The sequence below is a fragment of the Mauremys mutica genome, chromosome 18 (assembly GCF_020497125.1).
Source record: "Mauremys mutica isolate MM-2020 ecotype Southern chromosome 18, ASM2049712v1, whole genome shotgun sequence".
NCBI classification, from domain to species: Eukaryota; Metazoa; Chordata; order Testudines; family Geoemydidae; genus Mauremys; species Mauremys mutica.
The window spans coordinates 25,655,947-25,677,461 of NC_059089.1; the positions used below are offsets into that span (position 1 = coordinate 25,655,947).

The 21,515-nt window shown below is 45.2% G+C and overlaps 1 protein-coding gene across 1 annotated transcript in view; it reads right to left on the reverse strand.

Annotated features, from left to right (window-relative positions):
* The window catches only part of LOC123352434 (spermatid perinuclear RNA binding protein), an 86,037-nt gene that overhangs the window by 32,795 nt on the left and 31,727 nt on the right, over positions 1-21,515 (reverse strand). The window contains exons 2-3 of the mRNA XM_044992541.1: positions 7,637-7,818; positions 4,167-4,384 (exon numbers count right to left, since the gene is read on the reverse strand). Coding sequence (XP_044848476.1) covers positions 4,167-4,384; positions 7,637-7,639 — 221 coding nt within the window. The 5' untranslated portion in view covers positions 7,640-7,818. The remainder of the gene's footprint in view (positions 1-4,166; positions 4,385-7,636; positions 7,819-21,515) is intronic.

Here is a 21,515-nt window from a genome sequence, read left to right on the forward strand (position 1 = left end):
GAAAACAGCCTCAGCTATAGAGGCAGCTGGGCAGTTAGTGGCACTTGAACATCACACACCGGGATAGGATCTGATCAGACACACACTGAGATCCATGATCATATAGTGCACCCTGAGCCTCTCTCAGACATCTACCTTCACCTACACGGGCACAACTGGGTATACATGAAAGGGATGGACAAGGACTGTCTCCTATTACCCAAACAGCAGAGACACAAAGAGTGGGAAGGAAGGAGGCAGAGAAAGGAAAGTGACACTCTCAAGGTCACACCAGGTGGTCAGTGGCAGAGCTGGGGATAGAGCTCAGGTCTCCTGACTCCCACTGCAGGGCCTCAGTCATTAGACCATGCCACTGATGTCGTAAATCCCTTTCACTTGCTGGTTCTAGAAAATTAACCAGATGCTGCAACATTTGGCTGCTAATCTGGCAGGGAAGCATAATTCTTTTTAAAATGGTTTGTGAGTGACCAACTTACTATTTTGCAGGGTGTGATGGGTTTAGCTTGTATTGTTTCTTTTATCCTTGTCAACCTGCATGGGAATTTCTAAAATAATCCACCACGTACTAAAAAAAGTATTTCCACTGATGAGTTTCAAAATTCACAGAAACATTTTTAATGCTGCTAGGCTGTTTGTTTTCACAAAGCCTAAGCTGCCCGGACAGCACTCGTTTAATACAAGATGACAGGGCAAACACCTGCCTTTCTCTCTGGAGCAGAGGAACCGTTTGGTAATGTTTTGCACAGCATGCTGAAGATGCAGACTGCCCTGTAAATGTTTACAATGAATAATAATCAGGTTGCTTGTTTTAGTGTAAACTTTTCCTCGCTGCAATCTGCTAAATTTGGCCAAGAAGTCCCAGAGCCAGCGTTACGTCACAGTTTGTTAAACCCTGGCTAAAGGGTGGGTTTCAGAGCTACCCCTGGATTCTTGTGCCCTGACTGGTGGAAAGGAGACCTGCTGCAGCTGAGATTTCTTTACTGTAAAGGAAAGGCATTCAGGCAAGCCCAACTGTCCTGACAGGCCCACATTTCCCCCACCCAGAGCTAGTGCTGGCAGCCAGCTAGTCACCATGTCAGTTGGCTGGAGGCAGGCGGTGTGAAGGAGAAATGGCACCAGTCACAGCTAGAAGGGGAGATTCACGCAGCTAGCAGCCTGGATTATTCTTTGCCCTAGTTTCCACCACAGTTTTGTCCTGCTTTGCTGCTTGTAAGAATTCTTCCAAATCACCACGTTCCCTCCTCTGCAGGAGCAGGGATGGATGTAAATTCTCCATCCCTTTAAGGCCAGCAGGCAACACTTGCTGATCTGTCTAAGAGGCCGGCTTTGATACAAAATTCTACAGAAAGTGCTCTCGATTTTTTGCTTTATAAAAACCAGCTGGAGAGAGGGGGAAGGAAGAGAAATAGCCCAAACCCCTTCACGTCTCTGCTTTGACACCTGACACCTGCTATTCTCCAGCCTCCTGACTTTGTGTCAGAGCATCTGTAGACAGGAGATTTATTAGAGAGGAGACCTGGGCACTTATAAAAATGCACTCTACATTTAGAACTCAGCAAGAACATAAAACATCCTGCACACAAAATCATGAAAGTGAAGTCAGGCTGTTTGATTATGCCAACAGCACTTAATACAAGCCAAGACTTTCACCAAAACCATTAAAAAAACAACAACATTCTGCACTTATTTTATCCATGGCAGAAAGGAAAGTAAAATGCTGCCAACAACACTTGGAAATTACTGACACAACGTGCACTGCATCCCACCTAAAGAGTCAGAGAAATCAAGGAAGTCCACTGCTCAGCAGAAATCTGACGTTAATTATCTTCCACAGAAGATGACACAGCTTAACTGCCCATCTCCAGGGAAGTAGCCTGTCAATCTGCTGCTATTATTCCCTGGAGTCCACACAAACCCACTCCCTTACCAATTTATCACTTAATTTGTGTAAAAGTCATGACATTTAAATATTTTGCCATTTCTATTCTCCACATACATTTCACACTAAAAAGCGACACTTTGCTGCTCAGGCTAAGCACAAGAATGTTGAGAAGATCAGAAATGGGATCTGAGAAATATTTATTAGTCAAAAGAGGATGCTGAGAAAACAGGCAACTAAACTGCAGGCCCATTTGTAGGGCGTTTGCTTTGCTCAGAACATTATGTGCTGACCTGGCTACTGGTGAGTGCATCTCAGTTAGCTCACTGTAGTCTGTTTATATGGTGCCCATTAGCAGGGCTTTTCTCTGAAACTTCACTCTGAGTAAGCAGATTTCTTCCCAGAGACCCCAAGCCCTTGAAATATGCATAGGACAGAATCAAGCAAATCCAGACAAAGGAGAAACTTTTGACTAGCAATGTTGGTGCATGCGAGACTTCCTACCATTTCAACATATTTGTTGGGATTTTTAAGCAGATCATGGGAGCTCTCACATACAGAGCTTTCCTCAACTGATATGGAACATTTCTTGTTTCTAAACTGGAGCACGTCCAGCTAGTAGGAAAAACAGAGCTTTGTTTCCCAGTTCCCTCACTCTTATACTGACACTTTAGTTGAGACCTGGCAATAACTAAAGACTATGTTACTGTTACCAACATGATAGGGAATGGTCAGATTTAGGATTTGCCAATGCCATCAGGCAGGAGCGCCGCCAGCTTTTTTGGCGCCCTAGGCAGTGGAAGGTCCTGTCCCAGAAATACCGACGACGACGACCGGGGCAGCCGAAGATCCGGCCGCCGCGGTCACCGCCTCCCAAATGTTAGTGCCCTAAGTGACCGCCTAGGTCACCTAATGGGTTGTGTCGGCCCTGACATCAGGGTTCGTTATGGTAATTTTTATGACAGATTGGTAATCACTGCTTCCTTCACAATGAACCAGTAAATGAAATCTTCAGCCCAGATAAACGAATACAGCAGCACTTAAGGATATGGTCTTGCTGACATGGAGCTGAATGTCTGCCACCTTCACCTCATACTGAGAAGTACCTTACTCCAGAATTAGTCCTCCTGGATTTTAATGAGATTACTGACAGAGTAAAGTGATATTCACCACAAGGGCAGGTAGCAGAATTTGGACATCAAAGTATATTATCTAGTGTTAAGTACTAGTACTTGACCCTGTGGGCACTCCCCAATATATTTACCTATGACTCCAAAAATCAGAAGAGACCTTCCATTACAATAAGAGATTTCAGATAATGTAGCAGATCAGCATGGATCACAGAGACCTTTCCACACCAATCTTAAAACCAGATCAGAACTTGCTGTGCAAAAAACTCACCCAGCAGCAACCCACATTAATAATCCACCACTTGTAGCAAGGAAAGTTAGAGGTAAAATCCAGGAGCCAGCTCTCAGACCATGTTATGTTAACAATCCAATCAGATTATGTCCCAAGAAGGTCACTATACTGGAGGAAGTATGGTCTGATGAGAGCACAGGACTGGAAGTCAGGTCCTCTGGGTCCTGCCACTGATTTGCTATGTGGCTCTGGATAAATCAGCCTCTCTGTGCCTCAGTTCCCTCATCTCTAAACTGTCCATAATACTTACCTGGCTCAGAGTGTGAAGCTAAGTTATCTATATAGCACTAGAGAGCCAAGAATGCCTGAGTTAGAGATCTTTATCCATAAAAACCTGAAAAGGGGCCAGTTGTTCCAGCTGTTTTCTAAACTGCTGGAGTTAAACTAGAAGAGCAAAATCTGGCACCATGTCAAGGATAGAGAGAGATGTGCAGCGACAGATGTTTTATGCAGTACAGAAAGACACGATGTACAGTAATGGCTCCTTTGGAGCAGTCAGCCTGTTGAATACACAATACACATTTATAAATTCATTTTTTGCCCATTAAACGAACAGCTCTGACGCCACACGTTTGTGGATTTAGAGTTGAGAGCTTTGGGAGATGCGTTTGTTTCTTATATTTAACTGCAAGTTAAAAACATTTCACCTTAAAAGTGAGAACAGCTCCTGACCAGGTTCCTATTCATTACTCATTTCCAGCACGCACGCAACGTGCTCGCATCTCAGAAGGAGTCCAGACACATCTACTTCCTGCTATGAACATTCATAACCAGCAAAGCCAAAGAACACTGTGGCCCTTATTTAGCAGGAGAGAAATCCATTCAGAGTAGTACAGTAGCTCATTATGAGGCTTAACTCACTCACTTGGCATTACTTTCTGCAGCTTCCTCTTTTGCTTCCCCGTCTCCCTCGATTTTCACAGACTTGTTCATTTCATCCATCCAATCGGAGACATGTTTAAGGGCACATTCGACTGTTGACACCATGTTCTGGACAGCTTCAAGTTCCTCTGGAGATGGATAAATGGTTGAATGTTTCACCATAACATGGCGGTCATCATTAGCAAAAGATCGGCTAGATCTCTGTTAGAGGCGGGAAAGAGTAGGGGAAAAAAGAAGAGTTATTGGCTTATCAAGAGAAAGGCGTTACTTGCAAGCGAATCCTCCCCAGTACAGACGTGGGAGTATTTTAGGATAACAAAGGTCTAGAATCATGGCAGAACTTCTCTCTCTTCTCTGCCTGAAGTAGACAGACCCAGCCGATTAAATGCGAAGCACTGCAAAAAAACAAACCGGCATAAACTGGTAGCAAAGTGCATCAGCACAGTCATATGCCTGTGACTTGGCCATCATGAATGTAGGTTGTAATGTTCTCTGTACCAGCTCCCAAACTACAGGCAGAAAAACTCAGGTCCAGAGCTAGAAAAATGCAAAGAGGAGAAATGTTTCTTATCTCCTTTACTCTACAAATGATATCTCCATAACTAGCCTTTTCATTCTCTTCTGCTATTCCCCATATTGTTTATCAGTTTCACCCAATAGCAACTGTAAGCTCCTGAGGACAGGGACTATGCGGTCTCTTATCTGCATGAGAAGTGCCCAAGCACAGCAATGGCTGGTATAAATACCAGTCGAGCACTGCCCTCGCTAATCCAACCTGCAATGGTTAATAAAGGTATTTTTGGATGCTTGCCTTGCATAACTTCGCCAAGAAAGTTTCACTTTGGGGAAAAAGCCATGGTTCTGATGAAGCATAAAGAGCCAGGGAGGTCTAGCAGACAGGGGGATGAATGAAGCAGCAGGAAACCTGGGTTCTGTTCCTGACTCTGCCACTGACCTGCTGTGTAACCTTGGAAAGTCACTTTCCCTCTGTGCCCGGTTTTTCCTCCCTAAGTTTTTCTAGGCAAGGGCTGTGCCCATGCCTGTGTCCACGCAGCACCTAGCACAGACAGGCCCTAAGCTTGGGTGGGGTCCCCTCTAGTCACCACTGAGATACAAACAGCAAATAGTAATTACAAAGGAAGGAAGTGCATTCTGGGGTACTCTGCCCCTTTGTTCAGACCCCCAGCCCCTGAATGGCTCCCAGGGGTCAGCTGATCAGGTTCCAAAGAGGAAATTCGAGGGCTCCATGCACATCAAGGAAGTGCCAGGAAGTTGTCTTGTTTTGGGGCAGGTAATTTGGAAGAGAGGTGTCCTGGGGAGGAGGCTGAGAGAAGCTGCACTGCGTACAGGGCTTTGACAATCTGGGAGAACAACTCTGCCTGGCTAGACATGCCAAGACCAGCAGCTCTCCCCTCATGCTGGGCTGGGTGCAGAGGCAGCCCACCACAGCATGGCAGCCCAGCAGCCTCTTGCTCTATGAGTTTGGTGCTGCTAAGCCTGGGATATTGCACCTGAGTCTGGAGCAATTACACATCACTAGGAAAATCCTGACAGACAGGAGGGAATTCAGCAAAGAGCATGAAAAATGGCTAGGAAGGAGGCTGGAAGGGAAGGGTTAGCTTGTGAGGAAAGATTAAAATAATCAAATAGAAAAAAACAAGGGGTTAAAGGATCCCAAATGAAGAAGGGCTTGTTGGGAGGGCTCCCGGAGTTCCACAATCGGGTGAGGTGGCACAGAGACCTGTGACCTGATTGGAGACATCTAGTTGCCATGCCATCCAGGAGAGACATGTATGATCTGAAAAGCGAGTGAACCAGCATGGGCAGCCACTATCTACCAGGTGTTTCCCCTTTCAGCCACATGTAACCCTGGTGCCCAGAGACCAATCTGATGCAGTGTCAGGGAACTTTTTACTCTGTTCCCTATGGACAGGAGAGAATCAAAAATATTCCCAGCACATGGATCACAGGGCCTTCCCCTGCCACCCAGCTGACTGGTGCACTGTTGCTAATCATTTACTTCCATAAACTGCATTTATCCTGCAGTGAAGGGGAATTTTCCCCCCTACTTCACAGCTTGTAACCATGCCTGAGCTCAGAGACAGCAGGGCCTGTAATGGATCCAAGCAGTCTCATTGCTGAATCTGTACTTAGTTCTCCTATCCCACAGGCAATGTACATGCTCAGGGAGAAGAGCATTGGTCACAGGTAAGGAGTGCTCCCCCTACTCTCACACTAGAATGCCATTCCCAAAGGTCCCTGCTGTCGCTCACCTCAGTGACAAAACACGAAAAGACACAGGTAAAGGCTGCTGCAGCTTGGTAGTCAATCAGTGACATGGATTTGTTAATTCACCTCCACCCAAAGTATGTCCCCTCCTCCCCAAATCTCCCTGCTTGTGAATACAGATTATAGAAAATACTCCAGCAGCAGTAAACTGATAAGCCTGTAACTTGTGTATTAGAAACACATGGTTACCTCACTAACGGGCAATGGCAAAATAAGTACTAAGCAAGAGAATCTGGGTCAAGAATTCATAGGACCCAGCAAGCTTTCCATTTAAAGTCCAATCTGTGCCCTGAGGTCCCTTTTCCCCCAGAGCATTCTTCTCACCACAGAGGATGAAATCTTGATTTGTGTTTGGCTGGGTTATTGTTTAATGGATTTCATTAGCAAATCTGAATACAGTACTTTATTGTAAATATAATGCTGCACCTATTCGCTCCTCCCTCTCTTGCAGCAATAACATTTAAAGGGCTTAAAAAAATCAATAGGCTGAAATTACTCACAACAGCTGGCTCTCAGGAATTCGTTAATTGGGTGGGTTTTTCCCCCTTCCTTGAATGCATTTTAGAAAAACTAACCATTCCAAGCCCTTCACATTTGCACAGCTTTGCAAATTCAATGCGTCTCTGACTCTCGCAATTTGTAACAGATACAAGCAGGCAGATTGGAAGTGACTCCTCACTTAGTCATCAAATATGCCCCGATGGGTACGGTTTACATATGTATCATATCTATGCTATTAATAGATGTGCATAGAGCTCGGGCTTTTAATTTTTAACACTAAAATATATAGAGAGCCAACATCTGATCTTGTGGGGAAGGGGTGGGTGGGGAGTGTCAGAGTTTGTTATGCAATCCACAGTTCAAGGTCACCCACACTCTGCAACAGCTTGCTAATGCCAGTTTTATTAGAAAAGGTTATTTATGAGCATCTCCTTCATTTGTGTTTAATAATTCATGTGCTGCAGGCTCACAAGGCTCCATTCTCCGGTTAGAAAAAGCCCCAGCAATAAATCAAAGCCCATTTGCTTTGCTTAAACCATGTGGAGACATCTTTAATGCAGCAGAGTCAGAAAATCCTTCCACTCTTGTTTTAACAGATTCCATAACGGGCTAGGGGTGGAGAATAATTTTAATGCAGCCATATTAATGAAGACAGTTACCTACCATGGTTTGCTAGAGTCTCAGCTCCGCTCCCCCTCCCCCTTCTCCTTTTCCCTCCTCCTCGGTATCTTTGCTAGGCACTGTTTTTGCCTGACAGAACCTCCTCATAAGCCTCTCAATCCCTTGCCAGCTCAAGAGTTCATACAGGCGAGATGCTCTGGGAGTCGCTTTCTGCAATACAACACCTGCAAATAGAGAGAGAAAGAAACAACTTGAAGAGAAGAAGAAACCACATGCTAATTTTGATTGCTTTTCAAAGCAGCACATTAAACCAAGCCACTGATTAAAGCAGCAGGCTTCAAAAGGAGGGGGGAGGAAATTATCAATGCTGAACAAAAAGCAGATGTCTCTATAGAAAGCAACTTTTTTTTTTGTTAAACATGCCCACATACATGTTACTGCTTTCCCATGCCATCCTCATCTGGGTTCATCAGCCAAGAAGCAACTGGCATTCAAAAGCTCTGACACCAGGCAGTTCTGAATTCCAGGGTGTTTAGTATAGTTGATATGAAGCCAGCTCCAAAATTGGTGTGCCACTTTTATCCATAAATCACATTTTTGGGCACTGAATTACTTTTCATTTATTATTTGTACTTCATTAGTGCCCTACGACCCCAATCAGCATGATGGCCCCAAGCGTGCCAGGTGCTGTACAAATATATAGTAAGAAAGAGTCCCTGCCACAAATAACTACAGGTTGAAGTTTTCAAAGCAGGGCAGGGGATTTAGTCCCAATCTAATGGAAATTCACGGGAGAACACATGGCTAAATCACCTGGTGCCACTCTGAAAACCTCACCCATGGCCTCTGAGCCCCCACCTGACACTGTGCATCTCTGTGCTGCTTTCCACAGCACCTCAAAGGCAAGAGAGCCCATGGACAGCAAGCCCTGGCAAAACTGGGGAATAGCAGGCATTTCTCCTCTGAGCCCTGTTACAACAGAACGGGTATCCCTCTCTGCACATGAGAAAAGCCTTCACTCGTGTCTGCTATTTGTAGTGGAACGTGGTATTTCATGTCAGGGAAGACCAAAAGCCCAGGGGAGTTTCTCTCTTTGGCGGGGGGATTGTAAATGGAGAAATCAGTCTCCAAAAGTGCAGTGTTCGGAGCTGACAGGAAACTGCAGCAGGCTCAGAGAAGGGAAACACACAACAATCCAAGCTGGGCTCTGTTCTAGGCCATTCCCCCTCTCACACACTTGAAGGCTAGGGCCTGTGCACGCCGGGTGCAGAGCACTATGCGGAACCTTCATCATCGACACCTGCAGTCTGGCTCATTTTCTGTTCTAGGCATATTGGCAAAGCTAAAAAGAAACATCAAAATAAGAGCGCAAAGCTCCTTCCCCTATCCTGGAGCTACAGGCACCATTATTGGAGGGCCACCACGATGCAACTGCAAATAAATGCTCGGCGAGAAGGAGGACACAGTGATGGAGTAAGTACCATGTGACAGAAAGGAGCGTGTCTGAGCACAGGGCACACTACGGAACCCCAGTCCTTGCAAAGAACTCCCGCTTCCCTCTCATTCCATATACCACCACAGGAACTTTCCAGAGACATTTGCAGTGGGTTGAAAGCCAGTTGGTAAAATCCTGCCGGCTGACATGTGCTCTCTTTTTCGTGTGTCTTTCGATCCTGCACATCAAACAATATGTTGCATATTGTCTATCAAACAATCCTGACATTGTTAAAGGTTAAACCTGCTTTTGCCAACAGCATAGGGACCGGAGAAGTGACTTGAAAGCAGAGTAGGTGCTTTAACTACAGAGGTGTGACAATACTATTAAAATGTTGTGCCCTGTACAGATTCGAACACAGCTAGAGAGGGAGCAATACAGTCCACTTCACTGTGCCCCTATTTAAGAAGTGAAGCAGATTTACAGGACTAATAGCTTTGAGAGCAATTTGTTGTCTATAAAGACATCCCTCCAAACTCCAGACTACGCGCCTGGGATACAGTACAGTGTAACAACCAACCAACCAGCCAGTGAAAGAGTCTGGTACAGCCCCCCCCCCCCCAACCTTTCTGGTTAAATATGGGGATGGGTTGAATGAACATATAAATAATGAAGGGGTCAGATGTGGTTACAGTAAACCGTTTTTTGGGGGGGAGGGGGTGGGGTGGGACAGGTTCATAGGGAGAGAGGTGGATTGAGATGAACCTTGAGGGACCTAGTTCCTCAAGTCCCACCAGAAAGGCTGCTTTGGCTGCTACCCTAACATGTGACAATGGCTGCCCTAAACTATTAGTGCTGCCAAGTGCACAAATCCCCCTGGAGAGGCTCACAGAAGCCAGGGCCTCTGCCAACAAAGGGCCCTGAAAGCCCAAACAGGGACAGAGCTTGGCCAATAAGCACAGGTATATTTGCCTTTAGAACCAAACTAGAGTGCCCTATTTCCATGGCGGGGCCAACAAGGAGCACTGCACCACCAGGCTAAGACTCCCTCTCCACCGATGCAGCCTCCTCATAGCACACAGCCACGACCTGCTGAGCTCTCCGGCCTCGGAAAGGTCCAGTCCTGCCCTCCCACTGCAGGCTGAGATGCCAAAGCTGCCATTAAAATCCCAATGGGAATTGGGGTCCAGACCCTGGGGCAGCTTTTGAAGTCTCAGACTTACTCTGCGCAGACCCAATCCTTGCAAACGCTCCTATACGCAGAGAACTACTCACTGGTGCAGCCTCACTGACGTCAATGGTCACCTCGCATGAGCAGAGTGACACACATTTAAGTGACTGCAGATTGGGGCCCAGGGCAGCAAGCCTTGGACTTGGTCTTCCAGGCATTCGTGCACCTCCTCCCGCCCGGAGAACAGCTGCTGAGGCCCCAGGACCGTGTCCTGGGTCTGGAAACAGAGCCCATTGTAGCCAAACTGCAAAATCCAAACTGTCCTTTAAAATAACCCCCATTTCTGCCCTTTCCACACCGCCTTGTTCAGCCCCCCAAACACTGCTCCCTCGCCCTTGGACTAACAGGAAACACATGAGCACCACACTCTCCACCCAACCCTGTCAGCCAGGGCCCAGTCTGCGGCCTTCTGCCACTGCTCAGCACAGCTACAGAGCGTCAAACATTCTTCACCAGAGCAGCCAACTGGCTTAAAAACACAGGACAGGGAGTCTGGACTCCTGGTTCTAGTCACAGCTCTGACACTGGTTTTCATTTGGTCAAGTCCGGCTCTGTGCCCGAGTGCCCCCTAGCTGCAAAGCAGGGGTAATATGTCCCCACCTCGCAGGAGTGCTGGGTGGTTTCCAATACGTCTCTCAAGCTTTTCCTCTGCCTGTTATTCATGGTCCCAGCCCACCAATCCATCCAGGACAAGCTCTCCCTTCAAACCACGACCTGTTTTCATGCTACTTTTTATCCTCATTTCTGCCTTTTGTATTTTCCAGCTTTCCTTCCTCCTACAAGCACCAGGTGGAAATTCTCTCTCGGATCAAGAGCCACGAGGTGGAAGGCCTCTATCTGGATTTAGCAAATGTGCTCATCACCACAGTCTTTAGACACCAAGCTATGCTCCAGCCTGGACTCCCGTCCAGGACTGCTATAAGCTGCAGGTTATAGGTGACACCACACTGAAAGCAGATGGATGGAAATGGCTGACTGAGCAAATACTGATGCTTCACTAAATTGCTGGGCAGACGGTGCAACTATCTAGAAGCCAAGCCTGCAATCCACCTCTTGAGCTCCGAGAACAAATGTACCTCAGGGTGCAATTCCGCAGACACTGAGCTCTCTTCTGTATACTTTGAAAACCTGAAATAGCTTGAAAGCAAATGTTTACAGCTGTGACCGGGGCTAATTTCTCTCTGCTGCACAGTGGACGTGTTATGCAGCATCAACACCTTTCAACGCTATCCTTGAGAGGGGCAGAACAATGCAGCTTTTCAGAGAGGCGCCCGGTTTCATTAACAAGCAAAACAAGTCAGGCAAGAGTCACCATTAATCCAGTTCTACCTGCCCTTTTCCCCAAAAGTGAGCGATTGAGGTCTGGGGACATGGCTGCACCGTGCCCTGATTAGGGAAAGCGTTACAGATGACAGCACCTTCATCAATATTATTCAGGAAGAAGAAGAAAAATCACCACACAATTCTAGCTGGAGCTGTTCTGCAGTGTTCTTTCAAATTATTAATTGCCCAACCATACTTCTCAGAAGTGTCAACACAAAAAAACAAAAACAAATAAAACAAACAACAACAAAACCCGACCTTAACGCAGTTCAGGCCTGGGAGAGAACGTTTAATAAAACCACTAAACAGAATGGAGCCTGCTTTCTAAAAATTCAGACGCTACTTTAAGAACAAGGCACAGAGTGGAAAATAAACAGAAGCCAAGCAGCCCCAGCCATCTGGATTGAGCGCTAAGGCCTGTGCTTATTACCAGGCCCATCAGAAGGGATTCAGAGAAACGGACTGCAATCCTTCTAATCCAGCAGCTTTGTTCTGCCACTAACTCACTACAGAGCATCTATGCTAGGACAGCTCCATCCATGGCTGCAGCACTAAGTGACAGAGGCCACCCGTGGCAGCAGCACTAGCTGAGAGAGGACGGTTGGCGTTGCTAAGGGGTGGCCTAAAGGCCACGATGGTAAAAGCCGCTTGTGCCTGGGCTACAACACAGCTAGCGCCACCACAGCTTCCAATGAATTTTCCAGGAAAAGCCTCTAGGATAAACAAAGCCATGAGTGACCTCGGGAAAGTCACTTACCGTCTCTGTGCCTCACTCCCCACCTGTAAAATGGGCAAACCACCACCTCACCTCACCAGGGCCAGGTGAGGAGGACTGATGTGATTTTTTAATCCTCAGACAGCAGGCACTATAGCAATGTGAAGTGTTATTACACACCAGCACTAAATGAGGTAACTCATGCTCTCTCTAAACTGTCTCCACAGCAGGTCTGGGAATAACCAGAACACCAACGTTTAAAAACACACCGTCTCTCAACAGAAGAAACACACATCAGGAAACGGGCTCTTGAGGCTCATCTTAATCCTAATATAACCAATTTAGCAGTGGCTGCAGCACGCCCAGCAGCATGGCCACAGAGGGCCCAGAAATGTTTCCATTAAACACCCCATCTTTCACAAGGAACTTTTGGCATGGGCATGATATGAGTGAAGGAAAGAGTTTGATATGTGGCCTTAATAACGGGGTTTATTCCTGCAGCTGTCAGTGGTGCTTCTTGGACTTGAAGATGCTCATTTAAATAGTTTTGGACATACCAACATGAAGCCCTTTAGCTGTCTTTAGATACTTCTGATTGGCAAGGTGGCAGACAGGAGCAACAGGTCTGCAAACTCCACATGGGCTGAAATTAACAAGGCAGCTGAGACTCCATTTCCCCCTTAGAAAAGGGAGCCTTGGATACCTGTTACCAACCCAGCAGCACAGAGCAGCGCCTCGCACAGAGAAATGCTGCTGGAATAACTGGGGAACGGAAACAGGATCACAGGACATTGAACTCTTTAGTCATCTAAATCCCCACTTCTCTGCTGCTCGGGCATCTGGCCAGGCTGTCGGAAGAGTCCAGGGTCCATGACAACTACTTCAATGCTACGGCAAGACTGAACAAGCCAGCAATGCTTTTCTGGGGCACTAAAGCACCCTCTGCCCTTCTAATCTTTCCTTCACTCCAGCATCAGCACGGGAGGCACTGTAGCATAAACAGCAGGTTGAAGGGCAACACAAATAATCCTGAGACATCTGAGTTGGCCTCAACAAAGTTGAGAGCACGGGTACTGGAGAGAGAACTAATGCTGAGGAGAGTAGGAAGGAACGGTCCCAAAGTAGGTTGGGGTTTGCAGGGTAGGATCAGACCCAGCAGCAAAAATATGCTGCAGTTTATGCAGCATACAAGAAAAAAAAAGTTATGTTCAGTGAAATTAAGGAGGATGGTTAATATCAAAATAAGAGTCCTGGAGCTTTAATTGCTAGTTAGTTTTAATTTCTGCTCTGCATGCAAAAGGCAGGTGATTTTTCATCACAACACACACAACGCTGCTTGGATCAGGAAAGGAGTATAATTCTGCAGTATAATTTTATTTCTGGCCTTCTGCCAATAGTCTTTCTGGCAGCATCTACCACAGTGGGAAACTGTGTATCTGGGTCAGGAAAGACAAGTTGCTTTTCAGAACAGCTCAATACATTTGGCAGAATTGCTGATATTATAATTGAACTCTTTCAGCAACTCTTTTTATGATGCATCAAGACACCAATCAAAACAAGATCCGCAGCACTGATTAGTGTCAAAATAACTGACAGAGAAACAGCAAAATAGTTTCTCCTGGTTTTAAAAGCATCAACATGCTGAGGGGAACAACAACAATTCAGGAGGTTTCAGCATGGGAAAATGTTCAGACTAGTTCTGACCCTTCTCTTCTGTGGATGTTTAAGTCCTAATTCCTAAAAGAATGGCACAGAAACTCTGGTTTCTCCCTTCGACAACAGCCTGCAAAATCCCTCCCACCCTGGGTATGTCTGCACTGCAATTAAAAACCTGTGGCTGGCCCATGCCAGCTGACTCGGGCTTGTGCTAAAGGGCTGTTTAATTGCAGCTTGGGCTGGAGTCTGGGTTGGAGGACCCTGCAAAGTGGGAGGGTCCCAGGGCTGGGAATGGGCGACAGGGGATGGGTCACTTGATGATTCCCTGCTCTGTGCATTCCCTCTGAAACTCCTGGCATTGGCCACTGTCAGAAGACAGGATACTGAGCTAGATGGACCTTTGGTCTGACCCAATATGGCCATTATGTTCTTAGCTGCCCAAGCCCTATACACCACAGTTAAACCGCCCCTTAGCCAGACCGCTGCAATCCTGAATCAGCTGGCACAGGTCAGCTGTGGGTTTTTAATTACCAGGGGCGGCTCCAGGCACCAGCATGCCAAGCGCGTGCCTGGGGCGGCAAGCCACGGGAGGCGCTCTGCCGGTCGCCGCGAGGGCAGCAGGCAGGTTGCCTTTGGCCGCATGCCTGCGGAGGGTCCGCTGGTCCCGCAGCTTCGGCGGACCTCCCGCAGGCTGCCGCCGAATCCGTGGGACCGGGGACCTCCCGCAGGCAAGCCACCGAAGGCAGCCTCCCTGCCATGCTTGGGGCAGCAAAATACCTAAAGCCGCCTCTGTTAATTACAATGTGGATACGCCCTCTGACACATGAGCATCCTGAAAGAGAATGCAATTGTAGCACTGGGATGCATAACTGACTGGTAAAACTCCTGCTGCTCCCAATAATATGCCCAGAGTCAACTAAGTTAGTAAAGTCATGCAAGTTTATTTTCCAAGGATGCAATTTCTCTTGCTCGCTTCCCACCCAAAGGAGATTTTTTTTGAGGGGGGAGGGGGGAGGAATAGTGGTTAAATTCCATTTCTCTCTCCCCCGCAGCCCCCACCCCCATTTGTGTGAGCAGACTCTGATAAACAAAAAATTGTTTCTTTCTGACCTCCAAACCCCCAGTGCAGACTGTGCCTTGTATCTGCTTGAAGAAAATCTGAAGTTGGAGACTTCTGAAGCTTCACAGAACATGCTCAGTACACAAGTTCCAAATAACTTTTTAACATATGAAAGTGCAGGTCATACACAGTACTTGGAACGATGCACAGTGCATCAGCGCATTTACACCAATGGTCATGTGTTCAAACACAAAAGCAGTGCATTTAATTGACTCTCTGGATCTCACCTTTCCTTTCTGAAGACTAAGAACACTGCCTCAATGCTCACAAAATTTCATGTATCACTTTTTATTTTAAAACAACTTTAAAGTTGAGATTTTAACATAAATGTGAGGAAATTCAAAGTTAAGGTTTGCATATCATCCACAGGTTAGCTACTTTGCATCTATAACCCAACTCAGGGAGCTGGTCCCAATTTGACAATACAGGTTCTCTCAATAATCAGGAACATACAGAAAAGCCAAATCCACCCTATGTGTAAGTGTATATTGTACCAATAGGAAAAGCATTATAGATTTTAACAGGGCTGAAATAAATAGATTTCTATAGAAATGTAATAGGATTTCTACAGAAATTACTCTAAAGTCCATCAGAATTTAACAGCAGCAATATCCTTTCTATAGGTTTCTAAGCATCCTAAAGAAATCTATGGAAGAAAATTTTCTATCAAATTCTATAGGAGACCTTTAAAAACAAATGTATGAGAAAGTAATCTTTCTACAGACTATGTTAGACACTTATCTGGCCCCTGTTACCACAGTAGCCAAGTGCCTCAGTCTAATATATTTATCCTCAATAACACTGAAGTGAATTCGGGCAGTGCTATTATCCCCACTGTGCTGGTGGGAAACTGAGACAGAGAGACTAAGTGACTTGCCCAAGGTCATACAAGGAGGCCGTGGCAGAGCAGAGAATAGAAAATTGAGTCCCAGGCTAACACCCGAAGCCACTGGACCACCCTTCCCCTATGGGACTTTCCCACAGAGGGAGAAGCAAGAGCTAAATCAGGTTTAAGGTACCCAACCTCCAGGCAAGACCAACAGTTCCCCTATACACTCACAAATAACGCTTTCCTCTTCCAAAGTTACAATTAAATAGAGGTGTACATTTGGCAGTGTACGCTGCAGTAAATACTCCTCACTGTTATGTAAGGGACCAAAGGTTGGCTGTTACCAAGCCGCCTAGGTGTTACAGCCAGCACAAAAGACTCCTAGAGAAGCAGCGAACGCTGCCGAGGCAATGATTACATTCTCCCTCTACAGCCTGGACACCGGCGTCACTGCCTTTTATTGCCCATTCCCGATGCATAAAGCGGTTGAGGCTCATCGCCTCTCCTGCAGGGCAACAAAGCGTAACAACGTTCTGATACGGAAGGGGCAGGAGGAAGCGAGATGAAAATGAAGACAACGTGGAAATACAGGAGCGATCGCTGCTGCTCTGTGGCAACAGAGCAAAGCAACAATATACATACACACAAACATGTTTTCCGCTCATACTGCCCCTTCCAACAATGACAGACTGGCTATTTGCAGGCATAACCTGAATATCTAGAATTATAACAGTAGATACTAAACTTTTTTTTTTTTTTTGGAAGAGATATATATCCTCCTGCTTTGAGATTTAACGCGATCTCTATTATGGGTTAGGAGATTTCCCAAAGGGTGGACTATGCCCATTAAGGGGGGTTTCTTCCACTTCATCTGAAGTACCTAGTCCTCACCACTGTCAGACAGGCTACTGGACTAGATGGACTATAACTCTGATCCACTCTGCCAAGCCTATGTTCTTACTAAAGCTGGTTGAAAATCTGGAAAATGTTCAGGGCAGAGGTTTTAATTGAAAATCTAATTATTTTTCACAGAAAACTCAAAATTCAGGAATTTTCAGCCAGCTGTAGCGCCTATGGATCTCGAAACACTTTACAAATAACTATTTAGGCTTCCTTAACACCTCCAGCATTAGGTTCCTTTAAGGAGGTACTCAGATTCACTAGTCACCTTTTAAAATCATAACCATGATTTCTGTGCCTCATTTTGTAAACTGGAATATTTGAGGCACAGAAGTCACGGTCATGGTTTTCAAAAGTGACTAGTGAGTCTGGGTAGCTCCAATTTTGGGCTCCCTATTGGCGCATCTTTAAGGAGCCTGACTTTCAGTGGGTGGGAATTTAGCACTTTCTGAAAATCAGGGCTCTTTAGGGACACTCAATTTGGGCCCTGAAAAACAAACACCCAAAAAATCACTGGGTGGTTTTGAAAAATCTTTGCCTATCTCAAAACCCCAATGCTGTGTTTTGGCCACACAACCATCAACTCTTACAGCCTGGACTTTCAGCTGTTGCAAATTGCATGGAGATCAAATCTGAAGAAACGTAAGTTTATTATAAATACTAGCAGAAATGTAATTACCATAGCACTGTGATGCTTGTTATGGCAAACCTTACACCTACCACAAACACTGCAATTCAAGAGGACTCAGGACTAAGGTTACAATAAATTACTCAGAGTATGTGATTAATGAATGAAATTAACCAGTTTACATTACCAGCTTTATCAAAATCTTAGTTTCCTCCTGCCCCTGAAAACAGAAAGTTTAACAGACTACTGCCTCTGGTCTTCAGAACAAGAAATGGAATGGTCCCAGCTCAGTCTTAAAGGCATTCCAAATACCAGCTTAGCTAGATTCTTAGACTCATCACCATGGTATCTCAGCACCCGCACTACATACAACCCAACACATCAGTGACAACTAACACTGAGACTCGCTGTGAAACCGCCATGAAAATCCGTTCAGGTTTAAGGGAGGATGCCTGGGGTTGAGACTGAAGACAGACCAAGCAGGGTGAAGGAATTAAAAACTTGCTACTGACTCTTAAGTGACAAGTGGATAAATAAAAGGAGCTCAGTGTGCAAGGCTGCCTCCTTCAAGTCTTTACAGGCCCATGAAAGAGAACTCTCTATGGGGCTAACTAAACACAACAGAAAGCAGAACAGTGTAAGTGACGTAAAACACTTTTGGGCAGGGGCTTGTCTTATTATGGTCTCTAATGCACACATTGGGCACTACATAAATAATTAGTAACAAAGGATATTATTCACTTACGGTTTAAGTAGAAAACTCATTATCAAACTATGAATATATTCACCAAGAATTTAAAAGCAACTTCTAGCTTCCAACATCCTAAAGTGGGCGTTCCTGCTCTTCTATACAACGTGTACTAAGAAAACCTGGAGTAATTTCAGAACACACATCTATCTGTGGCCCCAGGAAGTGAGGTATTAATTATGAAACCACTAACATCCAAAATGAACTGTTCTGAGATCCACAGGCTTGTTAGACTACATCATTTACTGCAGAAGATTATTCACTAGAAGCATTATATTATACCTAAATGGCTTTGGAAATAGAGCTGTAATAAATGTGATGATGCTACAGGAGCAAGACCTGCTTTTATTTATAGTTTTCACACTTATCAACCTATTGGGCAAAATTTTATAAGGCAGCACCATGAAAATACAGCAGAAAGATGTTGCCAAAAACCCGAATTTTTCAATTTAATTCCAAAATTCTTTTTGGATTACTAGGGATGTGGCTTTTTCAGTCACATGCAAAATTTCAAAGACAATTTTTTCTTTATTATTGTACATTAGGCATACAACTGTATTTGCAACTAAATCAAAAGGTACCAATATGCTCCAAGCTAAATCAGAATATGGACATCTCTGAAAGAATCAAACAAACTACATATAGCTTTTAAGTTTGCTCAACAATCAAAAACTGGTCAGTGTCTAATGGAGGAGAGTATGTGTGAGAGAGATTAAACCCTTACAAAGGGAGGGCATGCCAGGTGCTAACATCAAACCTACTTTAACACCATCCCCACCACCCCAATGCCTAAAAAATTAGCCCACAGACAAAGTGACTATCAAAATTCAGCTCTTAGATTACAGGCTCCTCGGGTAACAATTAACATGTGGAACTCATTGTCACAAACAATCGTTGAGGCCAAGTACTCAGTAAGATTACACTTTTCTATGGCTATTGAGACCATCCACACTTCCATTAGACAGGACTGATTTATTTATTTGTATACGGGATACAATTCCTCAGGCTTTAGGGGCCTAAGCCAACTTGTAACGGTCAGTGGTTGGGGGAAGTTCCCCAATGGTCAGGTTATTTCATGAAGATCCACTGCAGGATTCTCTGGCCCCTTCCTCCAAAGCATCGAGTAATGACCCTGACAGAGACTAGAAAGACCAGTGGTGTGAGCTGGGTGTGGCGATTCTGATGGAATAAAAACGCAGCTGATCCAAGATATTTACAACTACAACCAGCCATATATTTAGCACAGAATGGAATGCAACTGCCCTTTCATTAACAAGGCTGCAAAACTGCTGAACAGTTTCTGCACCAGCCTCACACCCAGACATAACACACAAAGGTGGGCTGTACTCACCTGGATGCAGCAGCTCTACCGATGGGCAGGTGTTAACCAAACTCAGGCCAAATCCCGAGAAGAGGGGTGGGGAGTGAGCAGGAAGTAGAAGAGAAAACGCCAGACAAATCAGAGGTGGTTTTCTTTATTTAAGAGATCAGGGCCTGCTCCAAATGCCACTGAAGTCAATAGATTCCCACTAATTCTAATAGGCTTGGGATCAGGCCCCCTTTGTTTTGGGCACTCCACTGAACTTACGTCTATTACGACCCCGAGGCATAATGCAATTGTGTTTTATTCACCAAATTCCTGAAATGTATTTAGTTCAACATGCCATGCACGCTTCCTATTACATTAACCCCTAAAACACACTCGTCAAGTTCTTCAGCATCAAAATAAAACTGTTTAATTAACTTTACCAGTTGTCCCATGCGCTAGGTCTCACTTTAATCGTTCCACCTGATCTACTGCATTTAAAATAAATGTAGATTAAATCTTTCAGGTGTAAACAAGACATAAAATTGCCCTAAAAGAAAACACCCAATCCTTGAGAGGAGGGGAAAGACTGCCCAACCGTACCATAAAAATAAACCATGTCTGTACACAAAATCCAGTAGCTTCAAGTTATGGCCCCCTGAAAAGCAAAGGGAAGGGAAGGATATTTAACTGAAGTGCTGCCTATGACCTGGCACCGACTGCTCCAGCCACTAATACTAAGGGCACCAGAGGTCAATGAGGTGCAGCAGGAAAGCAGCAAACAGCACACATGTGGCATATTGCAGTGCTCTTTATGGCTCATGCTAGCGCACACTCTGCTATGAATAATAAAATGTAAATACTCTGATTAAGCCAGATTTGGGATCTCAGTTCTTCTGTGCTGCTCCCAAATAAAGAAAAGTTAAACCTTGCTTTCAGTTACCAATGTACATTTGCATATGTGAAAAAGTTTGAATTACAAGACCACGGTTTATTATTTTTTCAAGCCATCATTTAATCTTAGAAACCGAAATCTAAGCAGCTGTTTCCCCTCTAAATTACCTTCCTGCTGGCCCTGCAGACAATATTTGAAGTTGGCATTTTTAATATTGCAAATCCACACTGGTTACTTTGCCTTTCAGGCGGTTTAAACATTAATGAGCCTTCACTTACATGCATTTTCTAGCATGTCGGTCTCCCTGCCTCAGTGGTTTTGTGCATTTTTTTTAAACAAAGGGATAAGATTAAAAGGGGAGCTAAGAACGCTGTGGCCATTTGTCAAAGAACCTAAAGCAGGCCACTAGATTCTGCAAAAACTGTACAGAGTCCTACTACATTCTTCATTCATAGTACACAACTGCCACTGGACCCACTTGTGTTCTGTTCCAACAGGGCTACTGAATGCAAGTAGAGGCAGCTGCTTCCCTCCTGTTTAATTAGTGATTTTATCAAATAACATCTTGCTAAGAACACTAGGATATTAAAAGCTTGTTTAAGCCTTGTGAAGCCTTCTGGTTGGGAACATGGAACACAAACAATCTTGCAGATCCTCTTACTGTATGCCCTCAGTCCTGCAGGTATTGTTGGCTCTAAGACTGGCAAAAGTGACATGTGTAGCATAAATTCCTCATGTTTTTGGCTTTGGGCAAACAAGACTTTATGCTTCAGTTAACACAGGGGCCTGTTAAAATGTAGGGATGAATCATGGAACTATTCACACAACTGTTATCTGCGTGGCCCTGAAGGAGACCAGGGGTAGACTCTCACACTCTTAACTTACGCATAGATACTGGAATTGAATGCAACTTACAAAAGGCACAGAAGGGCTAAATGCAGACTCTATATACACCTCTACCCTGTTATAACGCCACCCGATATAACGCGGTAAAGCAGCGCTCCGGGGGGGGGGTCCTGCGCACTCTAGCGGAGCAAAGCAAGTTCAATATAACGCGGTTTTACCTATAACGTGGTAAGATTTTTTGGCTCCTGAGGACAACGTTATATCAAGGTAGAGGTGTACCAGGATAAAG